This window comes from Aplysia californica, unplaced genomic scaffold (genome assembly GCF_000002075.1).
Source record: "Aplysia californica isolate F4 #8 unplaced genomic scaffold, AplCal3.0 scaffold00486, whole genome shotgun sequence".
NCBI classification, from domain to species: Eukaryota; Metazoa; Mollusca; class Gastropoda; order Aplysiida; family Aplysiidae; genus Aplysia; species Aplysia californica.
In genome coordinates this window covers 32558-45890 of record NW_004797756.1, presented here as the reverse complement: position 1 = coordinate 45890, position 13333 = coordinate 32558, and the positions used below count along the sequence as shown (strand labels likewise).

General features: G+C 41.2%; 2 protein-coding genes across 2 annotated transcripts in view; one reads left to right on the top strand and one right to left on the bottom strand.

Annotated features, from left to right (window-relative positions):
• LOC101851598 overlaps positions 1–4140 on the top strand; it is a 13041-nt gene extending 8901 nt beyond the window's left edge. The window contains exons 3-4 of the mRNA XM_005105684.2: positions 8–157; positions 2277–4140. Of these exons, the coding sequence (XP_005105741.1) occupies positions 8–157; positions 2277–2587 (461 nt within the window). The 3' untranslated portion in view covers positions 2588–4140. The remainder of the gene's footprint in view (positions 1–7; positions 158–2276) is intronic.
• Positions 4141–4832: 692 nt separating this feature from the next.
• Positions 4833–13272, bottom strand: LOC101851361 (the record flags this gene model as incomplete). The annotated part of the gene is given in 5 exon segments (XM_005105683.3): positions 4833–6276; positions 8062–8238; positions 8612–10318; positions 11109–11252; positions 12500–13272. Coding segments are annotated over 5 exon segments (2706 nt in total). The 3' UTR covers positions 4833–6019.
• Between the last annotated feature and the right edge of the window lie 61 nt (positions 13273–13333).

Below are 13333 nucleotides of genomic sequence, written 5' to 3'. Positions count from 1 at the left end.
CCACTAGATTGGCTGGACGCTACCCGTGGCCTAGAATCACTGACCATCATCTTCTGGGCCATACCACTGGTCATCTTACCTGTGTACATCTATGTGGCTCTGGGACTTTACTACCGCTGCCTGCTGGGGACCATGACGGTTCTCACATTCCTAGGAGGTCAGTGAATTATTATGTTTTATTGTGCGGTCAAAAATTAGTGGTGCGACTTATTTTCAAATATCTCCTCAACTATGGAACATAGGTTCTCCAATTTTTGCACAGTGAATTGTATCAATTTGTCTTAACAGATCAACATTTTTGTAAACACCTGCAAGCTATATTCTAGAAAATTTCTTAATAAATACTAATAAAAAATCCAAGTGGGTGGTTTCTACAGATTTTAAAATGTTTACAGCTGGGGCAATATTATAGCTTTTAATAGCAAGCCCGTCAGGTTTTTCTAGTCGGGACATTATGCTTACTAAACGCATGTTTTGAGAGCCATTAGAGCAAAAATGTGTTCACTATAACAATAATTTCTTGTAACAAGTTTTGCAAGTAAAAATTGTCTTTGATGAGCCGTGACGTAGGCCATATGCGTAATCAAAATGTGTGTGAGAATCGGGAAGTGCTGTGAACAATACCATTTTACGCGTGACAGAGGTTTCAAATATTCTATATAAATTAAAGAAGAAAAGTTTTTTAATCTAACCCTAATTGTTATAGAAAAATATGATTTAGTTACGACGAATTGATACAAACTGCTAGGCAAAGTATGGACGACATTGATTCACCCGTAAAAGAGATATTTAAGGATAAGTTGCACCACGAATTTTTGACCGAACTATAGTAAGAGTTTCAAGTCACTTGCATCACAATTAGGGGATGAAGATTAGAAGTGCTACTTGAGAGTAACATAAGAAAAAAAGAAGAAGAATAGATAAAGACGATAGAAGGCGTCTGACTGGAAAGAGGGATCAAAACCACACCTGAGCACCCGCCAACCACCCATTTTAAAATCGTTTATATTCCAGTGCACACTCATGCAGATAGTTTGGTCAAACCGCTGTTTGATTATGCTTGATTTGATACATTATTTGAGGGCAGCTTATTTTCCTCCACCGAGGGAGGGATAAAAGCTACCATTTTGGCATAATTTGATCAAGTCCTCCCAAATAAAACATGTTTGATTTTTCAAGGTCACGATTCGGTAAAATTGAGGAGCATCGTTGCCAAAAGCCAATCACTAAGCCATTACATATCAGATGGCATTGTGGGATCAGATCTTCTGAATCTGGGTAAAATTTGATAAAGTAAAGCAAAGGAGATGTCTGCTATAGTGTGCACAGGCCAGGGACTTTTTAAAGAACCCGATCCACATATTTCGACCCAGCCCGACCCGACTCGACTTGACCCCTTTTGATCATGTAGATCGGATCCATTTAACTTATGGCCACCCGTTCTTAGGCTATTTGGAAACCGACACGCATGGATAGATCAAAGTACACGTACAGGAAATAATGTTCTCTCTTCAGAAGTTGTAAATGTTTTACAAAGCCATCGATATAGTGTAGATCGGTGGACCGCTTCGATCCTGCCTGTTTGTGACGCCTTGGGCTGAGTGGAATGCATTATCCCAACAGAAAGAGGGGAATACATCATGTTCTCGATACAGTGCACTTCTCTGCTCTGGAATTGAACTGACGTGTTTTGCCTACGACAGAAAGAAGTCAACTGAAGCAGTGGGTTTCTTTTAGATCAGATGCACTAATGTTTTGGAAAGTCAAATTTTAAGAGTCGGTTTTAAGTTTACCACATTGCCAGGTATAAGAGATCTTTACCTTATTGTGGGGCACTCCCATAACAATACGGGTTTAATCTGGCTGTTTCGTTTTCTATTTTTTGTAACTGTGTATGTTATTTTCTGATCCCCTCGCCCCGCCCCCGCCCCCACCCCCAATTCCCCATGCGCACACACTTGTATTGAGGCACCCAACCCTACTATAGTCGTATGATATTAGTTTGGACTTCCAACACTATTATGACATGCCTATATTTTTAATAATGATATATTATGTAAAACTGAGGTCATATACATAATTAAGTACTTTCAAGTTCACCACGCATTAGTTCTTGGGTTTTTTAAGTACCTGTAATCATCTTTAAAAGTTTGTTATAAGCAGCTTGAGAAAATTACTCCATTATGAAAGTAAAATAATGTTATTGTTATCACATCTAATCTAATAATTTTTGTAAATCTCAGTTCATCGGATTTTATCATTGTTTCGGTCCGCAGCCGTTTGCAACATTATCGGTGTCATCATCTTCGGCATCAAAGTAGGCGAGACATCAGAGTTTGGAGTGGGATGGTGTCTTATCGTCTGTGCAGTTGCAGCCGCTTTCGGCATTGCTGCTTTCTTCGTCTTCCTCATTGCCACTTGCAACCGACCTAAATTTGCCCCTGAGCGCCATTTTGTATCCGGTTTCTACGTTGATCCGGATCGGAATCGTATGTATGTTGTAGAGAATGTGGAACCGATCAAAGAACCGATTGTGGATGACGTGGTTCATGTCAGTCATGTGAATCCTGCCTTGTCTGATGACTGAGAATATCGACCTACCAAGAAATAGAACGTTGATAGCTATGACAATGTGTATGAGTGGGTCAAGGTGCCTGCAGTAGAAAGTACACTGGTTTCTTCACCCAGTGAAATGACCAAGGCACAGCAACTCTACTTGAAACTTGCTACCCTTTATTGTATTTGTTTTGTTTGTGGTTCCCTCCTCTATTATTGTCAAATCCTATTAAAAAATGATTGGTTGAAGTTGCCAAACATGTAAAAATTTCAGGTACGGTATCTGGCAATCAGAAATGGGTTTTTCGGTCAAAGAGGTTTTTCTCTATATTATTTTCTTTGAAGTCAGATAATAGAGTTAATGTAGTTATCAATGATGTTTCATTATAAGGAGCGCATGAGCCATGGTTTTCGAAGAAACTAAAGCACGTTTTGTTGAGTATGAAAAAATGTTCATTATTCTCTCGCTTTAAATAAACGGCATACACATATTATTACGATGAGTGAGTAAGAACACCATTTAGTAAATTCAGCTTTAATTTGTAGATAGCCCACAAAATAACAGATCTATTCCTAAATATTTCTCTGCAGTAATATCTAGGCTACAGATTCAAGAAAGCTTTAAAAATGCTTGGTTTGTGCTAGGTCAAAGGACGTTCTCCTTTCCACACTTTACAATACAATTAATTTGTTCCAACTTTGCCAACATTTTTGGAGCAGGGTGAAACTTTTGGCCTATCATAGTAGAAGTTTTTGTTCAGTGAATTCTTCAAGGTGCTGGAGTCATTTCCTGCTATTTGTCCGACACTAATCACTTATCGCATTGTTTTTGTTTATGAAAGCCATTTCATTTGAATGTTTGAATGGTAAAACAACCAATTACATACTGTGTGGATGCTATCCCCCCTCCCCCCAACCTATCCACCCTCCCCAACCCAACCCATCTCTTACCCACCCCAACGACCTACCCTCACACCCACTCAACTCCCACCTCTATGAACGTTTCTATCTACGTTTGAGCGTACTTCATTAATGTCATTGTAATTCTATTGTCTCTTTACAATGTTGTAGTTTTTGCTGTGAGAAACGTTTCTAGCGGGAACAATTGGGATCAAGTTGCCAGTGTACTCTTCAGTGATTTACATGAGCTTATAAAATCTTACTTGCCTTTCGGTACACTTTTCAGTCAATGTTTCTATGTATATTACCAAACGTTAATTTAAGTGCCAAATTGAATGCTGTATGTCCATTTTCGAAGAGGAGAAACTAAGGCAATTTCTATCTATGCACTGATTCCCTCTTCTCTCTCGAGCTGTACATCATTTTTTTACACTTTAAGCTAACTACAACTTCATAAATTTGTACAGATACTTTCTAGGCTATATATAAGGGCTACAACCAAACTGATTATTTATACCAGTTTGTATCCCAATTTATTAAACTATTCTTTTCTATTGTTTCGATCACACAGACTGTTCATATTTCATGTGTTTTATGTACCTCTGTGCAGTGTGCTGCAACTTTACTGCTCTGTAATGATTACGTAGCTCAATAAATTCTGACAACCAGTCAGTTATCTCTCAACAACAGTGTTGATATTTTATGTATGGGATGTATCGATGCATGCTCACCTGGAGCAAGGTTACTCTGTATTCCTTTATGCATAATTTATTATTAATGTTTTGATTACATGCCTGGTGTATAGGCCTATAGAATCGTTCTGTATACGGCATCAAAAACATACAAACAAATAACATGCTCGACGAGACGTTTTGTAGCAAGGGAAACAATTGCTAAACTTCTTGATCTCAGTAACATATTATTATTTCCCTTCGTCCTTTGTAATTATTAGTATTCTATGTAATAATAGATAACATCAGTATAGAGTAAATCCCCACTCAACAGCAAGGGCCATGCGCTTCACAATCTATACGATTACCCCAGCAGACCTGAGAGTATTCTGAGACAACCTCAACTTCCTGGGAATCATACAGTGCACGCAGTCATTTATAGGCACTAAAACCCTAACATACTAACAAGATCTGTCTCTGTTTATGGCCGGGTACCCATTCCTACCTGGGTGAAGTGAGGAAACTTTGTATAAAGTGCCTTTCCCAAGGACAAAACGTCGGGCCGGAGGTTCGATCCCCTGAACACACAACCTCACAATTACGAGTCCGGTAGCCTAACCACTTAGCCACCGACGCCACGTTCAGACGCATGCACTTTAAAAATGAAAATTAGTTAGCAAGAATGTTTCCAAAAAACAAAACGCATAATGAAAAACACGGTTTTATTTGTACAGAACTCTTCATCAAGCTACAAAAACCAAGCAAGACGAGAGTTGAATGTGTCTGTCCACTTACTTACAATTTAAAGCAATGTAGATAGTATATGGCAGAATGTAGAGAGTAGAGCTTTAGTAATTGGAAAGCAGCAGTAACAATATTGTGTCAAAGGAACACAAAAAGAGCGGATTCAAAACAGGAAAAAAGTAGTGTTGAACAAGCAGCAGAGGACGACGAAGAAAAACAAGAACGAGGATGAGGAGGAGATGTAGTAGTAGTTGTAGTAGTAGTAGTAGTAGTAGTAGTAGTAGTAGTAGTAGTAGTAGTAGTAGTAGAAGTAGAAGAAGAAGAAGAAGGAGAAGAAGAAGAAGAAGAAGAAGAAGATGAAGAAGAAGAAAAAGAAGGAGAAGGGGAAGAAGGACGCATGGCAAGCTGTCAAACTTGCAAAATGTTAGAGACTCATTCCTCCTTGCTCACGAATGGAAACGTTCAAAAAGAAGAAACCCATTAAAGACAACATACTTATCAAGTGAACAAATCACAAGAGTAAAATAATTACAAAATATACAACTGTACACAATATAGGTAATAGAAACGGTGATTTACATAATAATATCCATTACAAGCATAAAATAGAGCTCTTGCATCTGGACACAATGTGGTGAAAGCCTATCAATTTCTTTCGTTCAAAGTGATGCTACAACGCATTCTTTTTTCATCATGACAGTTACTTTTCTGAAACATAATAATGTGAATAAGACCGGCTTCTTTGGTGTAGCAGTTAGGTGCATCAGCTTGACATGTAGAAGACCCGAGTTTGATTCCCTTTAGGTGTGCATTTTAATTGAGCAGCTTCTCTGCTGGGATGTTGTTGTATCCCTTTCAGCACAGGTTGGCCATGACGGTCACGATTAAAGCCCACCTACTAAATAATTTCATTTGTTTCGATGGGGGCGTACACACGTCTGAATTAGATGAAAAATACAAGAACTGCGGGCTACTTCTTCCTTGCATGCCAGGACCAATGTCCCAAAAGACAAACGGAGACATTCGATGTAAAAAAAAAAAATCCCAGCAACCCCAAATGGGAAACAAAGTCACATTTTTCTGCATGCCAAAGCTACGTGTAGGAGCCAAACCACTGCACCAGCCTCCGGTAAAGCGTGTCGTTTACTTTACAGATAGTTCTTCTTAATTTTAGGCCTGCTACAAGGCATCAAGAAATGTACAAGAGCAGACAAGACAAAGCAGGCACCTGCAAAAACAAAGGACCAGGCGTAGTTGCCCGACATGTCATATATCCAGCCGGCCAACGGAGCCCCCAGCATAGAGGCCAGGCCTTTCACTGTTGTCAGGAAGCCAAAGGCTGAACCCAGGGAGTCGAGGCCGAAGTATTCCACGACAATAAGGGGCTGGAGTGGTGCGAAGAAACCTGGTTTGGGAGGGGGGGGGGGTGGTTGTAGAGGGGGAGATGGTTGGTGAATAGGCGTATGAGAAAATAGAGAAACACAGGATAAGGATCATTGAATGACTTAGACGCGAACATCCCCCCTCCCCACCAGAACAGAACAAAACAATACAAAACAAATAAAACATCACCAGACAACCATCACCACCACACATACAAAAGCGCTTTTCCACTAAACATCATCATCATCAACAACAACAACAACAACAACAACAACAACAACAACAACAACAACAACAACAACAACTGCTCTCCAAGAATTGCTAAATCAATAGGTCTCTGGCTGGACTCAGGTAAACTAAATCAGGTTTTCGCAAAGTAACTATAAATATTTCCCCAGCGTTAGTTGCTTATGTCATGGTGTTACGACGGGGAGGAATCAGGCGCTCCTCAAAAATGAAATCGGGGAAACCGGCAATTTTCTGCCAGTTTGGCATTTTTCATCGAGTTTTTGTTTTTTTGGCTCTACGCTCTATACGTCTAACTGAAAACATATTTCGGAGTGAATTTTACAGAGAAACGTTGATTAAAGGCACACATATTGCAAATGTTCTGTTTCCACAGACTCTCAATCTATGGAAGTTACCGAACTTTGGCGTCCATTTTCTCGCTAATTTTACCTGTGATATCAGTCCATCCTCACCTCCTTAAATCGCAAATATCTTGACCTCTGTTCAAGATAGATGGATATTTCTTTCTTCAAAAGCAAGACGAATAAAAAAGCTTTAAGATAAAACCAACAACTCTATATACCCAAAAATTGACGAGCGCCTGATTCCGTCGCGTCGTGACGATAGATTTATATTTTCAAAGCGCGTTTTTTTTTATATACGTGGTGGGTTTTTACCACTAGTATTAATTATCCTTGCAGCTACACTGATCAGAACGACACACTTTAATTCACATATTAGTACTAGTAGGTCTATACCCTGCATTGCCGACATAACCCTACATAATTCTTTCAAAACAATTACTCTGGCATATAGAGAAATATATGCTATCCGGCATGTATTTGGTACCGTGGTGCTGGTAGAAAAACTGATCAAATTTTATAGGAATCGACTCCAAACGATCTTGTCTTACTGGAGGTATCATCGTTATGAATATTAGCAATATTTGACGAAAAAAAAATATTTAAAAAGGTATGAGTGAGTGGCAAGCTATGTGTACAAACTTACTAACCCCCCCCCCCCCCACACCCCCGGGGAGGTGTCACTGACCTACGTGTCTTCCGGCCATTCTCAAAGGGGGGAAATCTTTCGTTCTAATGCACGGTAGAATTGTAAATGGGCTGATCCAGCAATGTCATGCTCATAACTCTGCCTGAACTACAACAAGGAACTGCTGCTTTTTCCTTCCTAATCCTTACTATCGCCATTTTCCTCTACTTCTTTTGTATGTTTGTCACACTCTTGTGACCCACTATTTCCGGGGTGCCAGTGATAGTCGAAGCAGACTTTGTGCTGTTGAAGCTAGAGAGGTGAGCAGCGCATACTGTACATTGTTGATTATGAACATCTTTTTACATTTAATTTATGAGGTTTACGTTTATAGGTGAATTTGACAGCGACAATGTTTCAAATTTAGAAAGGGAAGCAGTGATTATTTTATTATATAGACGCTTCGCCCCTGGAGAGTAAGTCTGATGCCCTGTAAGGACTTTTCTATTGACATCCACCTCTTGGCGCTCATATGACCTTATGCAGTTGCGAGCGCCGTAAAACCTCTACTAAAATAAACAAAACGTACCAAGGAAAAAGCCAAAAAGGGCGGCCAGCAGACACAGAGACCAGAACTGTGTGTAGAGCGGAGACATCAGACAGACTACACCGCCCAGCAGAAGGGACAGGTTGTTGATGAGTAACGGGTCCAGACTGAAACTGGCCATAGCTCCAGAGAGCAGGCGGCCACAAATGTTGAGGGATCCTGGAGAGTGAAGGAGTGAAGCAATGAAGAAGTGAAGGAAGGAAGAAGTGAATGAGTGCAGGAGTGAAGGTGGGGGCTTGATAAACGTTACAGATCAAGAGCACTGGGCATCGCTCTGTCATTTAAGTTTTTGTGCCAAATTATTTGACTTCATTTTCTGTCTTGTTTTTCTTTTCCCTCTTCTTTCAGCACCCGACCCCTTTCCACCACCTCCCCTTCTCTCTCTCTCTCTCTCTCTCTCTCTCTCTCTCTCTCTCTCTCTCTCTCTGTCTGTCTCTAAATCCCCCCCCTCGCCCTCTCTATCTCTATATGAGCATGGGAATTAACCAGGTGCCATTTGAATGCATGCATTCTAGGGTAATTTAAGACTTACCCAATAAGATCATCAGAATCGCCGCATCAGAGGATGCCAGCCCATGCTGGTAAGCGTAATCTGCCAGGAAGGCCCCTGCAATTGGGTAGCCAAACTGGACCAGTGATGCACCGAGACAAAACAGGTGGAATGCCGGCATTCTCAGCAGCTGTCTGGTGGTGAACCCTGACACAGGAAGAGTCTCACTTTCACTCTCACTCTCAGCGGGGACAAGGCAGGGTTTTTCAGAGTTGATGCTTTCAATGCTGATATGAAATGGCTCGTAGAAACTCTGATTTGAATTGTGAAGCTCAGTTTTGTGAAATGTTGCTTGGGATGTCGAGGGCTTGTTTTCAGTCTCCGGTACGATGATGTTACCTTCCTTATTGGCCGGTTCAGACAGCTTTAAATAGCTATCTCGAGGAATGTCTTTCATTGCTCTCGAAATAATTTTGGTTAATACTTCTGAAGAGCTCGACACAGGAGGTTGGGTACTGAGCGATGCTTTACGGTCGTGAGATAGTGCTGTGAATTTCTTGTCTACAGAAGAGCCCTCTGCCTCTGTTGTGAGAATCGTGTCCTCTCCATCTACACTACTCTCGTCTTTTGGGAACTTGACAGAATCTCGGCGCTGAACATGAAATGGCAGAGTGCTTGCTTTAGAACTGAATTGGTTATACAAGTGTTTGTAATGCAGATCTCTTAGTGTTGAGATACTCCCTGTGAGGTACAAGTTACTCCCGTGGTCAGGAGGGAAAAGATGGTTGTGTGAACGTTGAGAACGGTAATTGTCGTGATTCGATTCGTGATTAGCAGTGTTGTGAGATGACAGCAACTTTTGACACCTCTCTCCTGACACGCTGCGATGGATGAGGTATCTGTGTTTTACGTTCTTCATTAAAGTAGGCAGATTGTAAACTGAATGAGGAAGAGGGTGGGGGTATTCCAACTGTTGCTGATGATTGGTGTGCAGTACATGTTCACTTCTCCACGGGACTTTGCGTGACTCAAGGCAAGTCCTGTCCAATCTCTGGCTTCCAAAATGGGGTTCAATATAAGAAAAGAGCTGAGCGTGATCGGAATTTGCTCGAGAGAAGAGACGAGTTTGGACATTGTCGAAAGTGGGCATAGACTCCCTGGCACTGTTGATATTATTCTGTGCGATCTCTTTAGAGTTAATATCTTGGCGGGAATGTTGACTATATGGCAGTGAAGTGTTATCTTTTAACAAACTCAAACTTGTTGGCTTAGTCGGCTTGTCTGTTCTATCAATATTTACAGATTCAATACCATCATCCTCAAACACAAGACATTGCTCATCTTTAGACTCATTCAGTAACGGTGGACGCTCATTCCAACATTCTGATGTCGGCCGGTCGCTGCGAGGCACCCCATCTTCTTTCCTCTGAAAGTCTCCTGACAATTCACTCTCCTTACTACAGCATCCATCTTTCCGTCCGCCCTGTTCCCCTGTCTTGCGAGAAGTCCTCATGCTGGGCGGTCGGTAGAGACTGGAGAAGACACACATGTTGAGCAGGATCCCAGCCAGGATGAGAACGGTGCCCTCGAGGTGATAGCGCTCCAGCAAGAAGTTGATGAACGGTGCAAGGCACAGCAGACCCGCCCCGGAGCCGGAAGTGATGATGCCGTTGGCCAAGCCTCGTTTCTCGTGGAAGTAACAGTTCACGATCACGACTGATGGGAGGAATACGAGGCCGCAAGAACAGCCTGTGGGATTAAAGAAAAGAACAAAGATTCACCTTTGTCTTACAATAAACTTAAAAATCAAACCCAGATATGCCCAGTCTCCGTTTTTAACCTTCCTTGAGTACCCAAGAAATGTATCCTGGTGAATGAATACACTTCTTGCAGCCAACTGAAACAATGTGCTTTAAATTTCCAAGACCAGATATTCACAAATAAACCTGAAATACGCTGCAGCTGAGTAGTGATTTGAGATTCGAGATGACAAAAGTTGCTAATGTTATGACTAATTGTTTTTATTTTTTCATATGTAGGCTACCTATGGGGTCCAAATATAGCAGAAATATATGCATGAACTGAAACTAAAATAGAGTTTTCTGACAAACAGTTTTAACTTCCCACTAACCATTTTCTATACAATCAACAAATCAATGGCGCTCTGTACAGTCTTGGGTTGAGGGTGATATAGGTTGGAATTTCCAAAGCGATACATTTTCATTTGGCATAGTTTCCGCCCTGTGGAGAAAAACACTAAAACGTAGGTTTTGTCTCTGAAATCCCTGGCACTGTTTAGAAGATTCAGACTATATCATATGGACAACCCCCATCCCCACCAGAAATATTGTAAAAACCAACTAACCAACCTACCAACCAACGAACCAACCAAACAACAAACCAACCTTAACTAACAAACCAAACAAACAAACAAAAACCAATATACAAACAAACAAAATAAAACAAACAAACAAACAAACAAACCATAATAAAAAACGAACACACAAACATCTGGACAAAGAGTAACTGAAAGTCTCACCAGCCATGAGTCCATAAGTAAGAATAAACACGATGATGTTGGGACTGAAGACACTGGCCACAAAAGCCACACAGCTGAGAACACCGCCAAGCATGGACACAGAGCGGAAGCCAAACCGACGTACCAGCTCGGCCGACACGGAACCTGAGGAAGTAGACAACACTGGACGTTAACCCAATGAAGATCCGCATTTTGGTCATTCGAAAACGCTCGAAGACATGTCGTTTGGGGGCTCTGTATTTACACAGATTTTTAGTTCTTTTATTTTCTTTAATTCTTTTATTTTCTTTACCGGAATTTTTAAAAAGGCAGGCAACTACATGAGTATATTGCTGTATACAAGTTTATATTTCTGATTTATATATGATGATTCAAAATGTGCCTTGACAGCGCGTTTCGGTCTGTTGCTAATCGGACATCGTGTCCCCGCTATGACCCTAAAGAGTTAATGTGAATTGCTGGTTTTGTAGTTGTTTAAGGTTGGGTTGTTTTGTGTTGTTGTTGGGTTGTTGTTGTTGTGGGGGTTTTTGGGGGGGATGTTGTAATGTTTGAAACTGTTGATCAGAGAACGTGGGGACATAGACAAGAAGAAGTATATCAACCTTGTTTCAGCACATTGATTGTCTGGCTTTCGATGTTTGCTGACATATGAAACTAGTGCCCACCGGCCTTTCTGGTACAGAAGTTAGACTTCTCGCCGTAGCAGAAAATACATTCCATTTCTGAAATAGGAATTTTTGTTGTTGCTTTTTTGTGTTCCATTCCTGAGTCAAAAAGTATCTGTATAGAGTATTTGTTTGTCTGTTTGTTGGTATTTATCGATTTTTCAGTAGAAGGAGTTATTCAAGCACAGTAATTTAGCACTTAGTGTTAAATATATCTCCTGGAATGCGTGACCATATTATATTTCTAAAAGCAAGACACGTTAGTATTTTGAATATAAGAGTGTTAGACAGTAGTCCATTTTAGACTTCGAGACAAATTGGCATTAAGATACAATGACCAGAAGGTGTTCCTCCTCCTCCTCCTCCTCCTCCTCCTCCTCCTCCTCCTCCTCCTCCTCCTCCTCCTCCTCCTCATCATCATCATCATCATCATCATCGTCATCATCATCATCATTATCATCATCATTATCATCGAGTGCCTGATCTAAAACAAACATCGGCGATCATGATTCTCTGTGCATTTATTTCCTCGGATGTTTTAAATGTTTCTGGTCTTTCGCAGTCACCCATATGTTTAGACTTTAATAAGTTGCTCTCGATCTACCCCTGCTTTGTTTGGATTTCGTTAGTTTTTTTCCCCCAGTGATGGCAAGTTGTTCAAACCTGTTATGTCGATTCAGAGACTGCTACGCAAAAGAAAAAAAAATAAAGGTTGTGTTTACGTACCCATGATCAGAAGTGCCAAGAAAAGGGATCCGGCAAATGACGTCACCAAGGCCGACATCTGAAACTTCTCTACGACGTAAGGGAACACGAGACCGAAGCAGCTGCCGATACCGTCAATGATGAAGGCGTTGAAGAAACTGGCGATAACGATGACCCAGCCGTAACGGCCGTCCAGGTTAGTCATGGTGATGGAGCTAACATCATTGCTGCTGGTACTGTTGCTGCAACTGGTGCTGATACTGGGGTGGTTCCCGCCGTCGTCGGATGGCGTACCCGAGTCGGCATCGTCATCTGCCACAGAATGTCCACTGGTACCGTTATTCGCGGATCTGATTGTTAGCCGTGACTCATTGTCGTTGTAGGAGGAATCCGCCACTGTTCCGGACCCTGAGAACCGGATAGCTTCACACTTCGACTCCATCGGAGATCCGGTATTGTTTTTACTTTTACGCTGTTCTGGCGCCACTTATTTGAGTAGGAGTGAAAATAAACGGCAGTTACACAAAAGTGATTGTTCCCGATTTTTATTATAGAATCTAATTCTTTGACAGTCACAGTTAATTAAGGCTGTGTCTCGTGGAACAAGAAGTGTGAATACATTATAAATAAGATGCGTAACCTACGAACGCACACTCGTCTCTGACACGACGAGACAAAGAGTCAAGAAAACTTTACATGGCCCAAAAGTTCAGGGTTCCCTTTGTTTAGTTTCAAACTGGAGTTGACGGTTCCACAGACGAATGTCTTGCAAATTCAGCTGACGTCTCGACAACCTGATGAGAAAGCAGCACCAATAAAACATTTTCAGGTAAATGTCTACTTAAGCCACCCCCC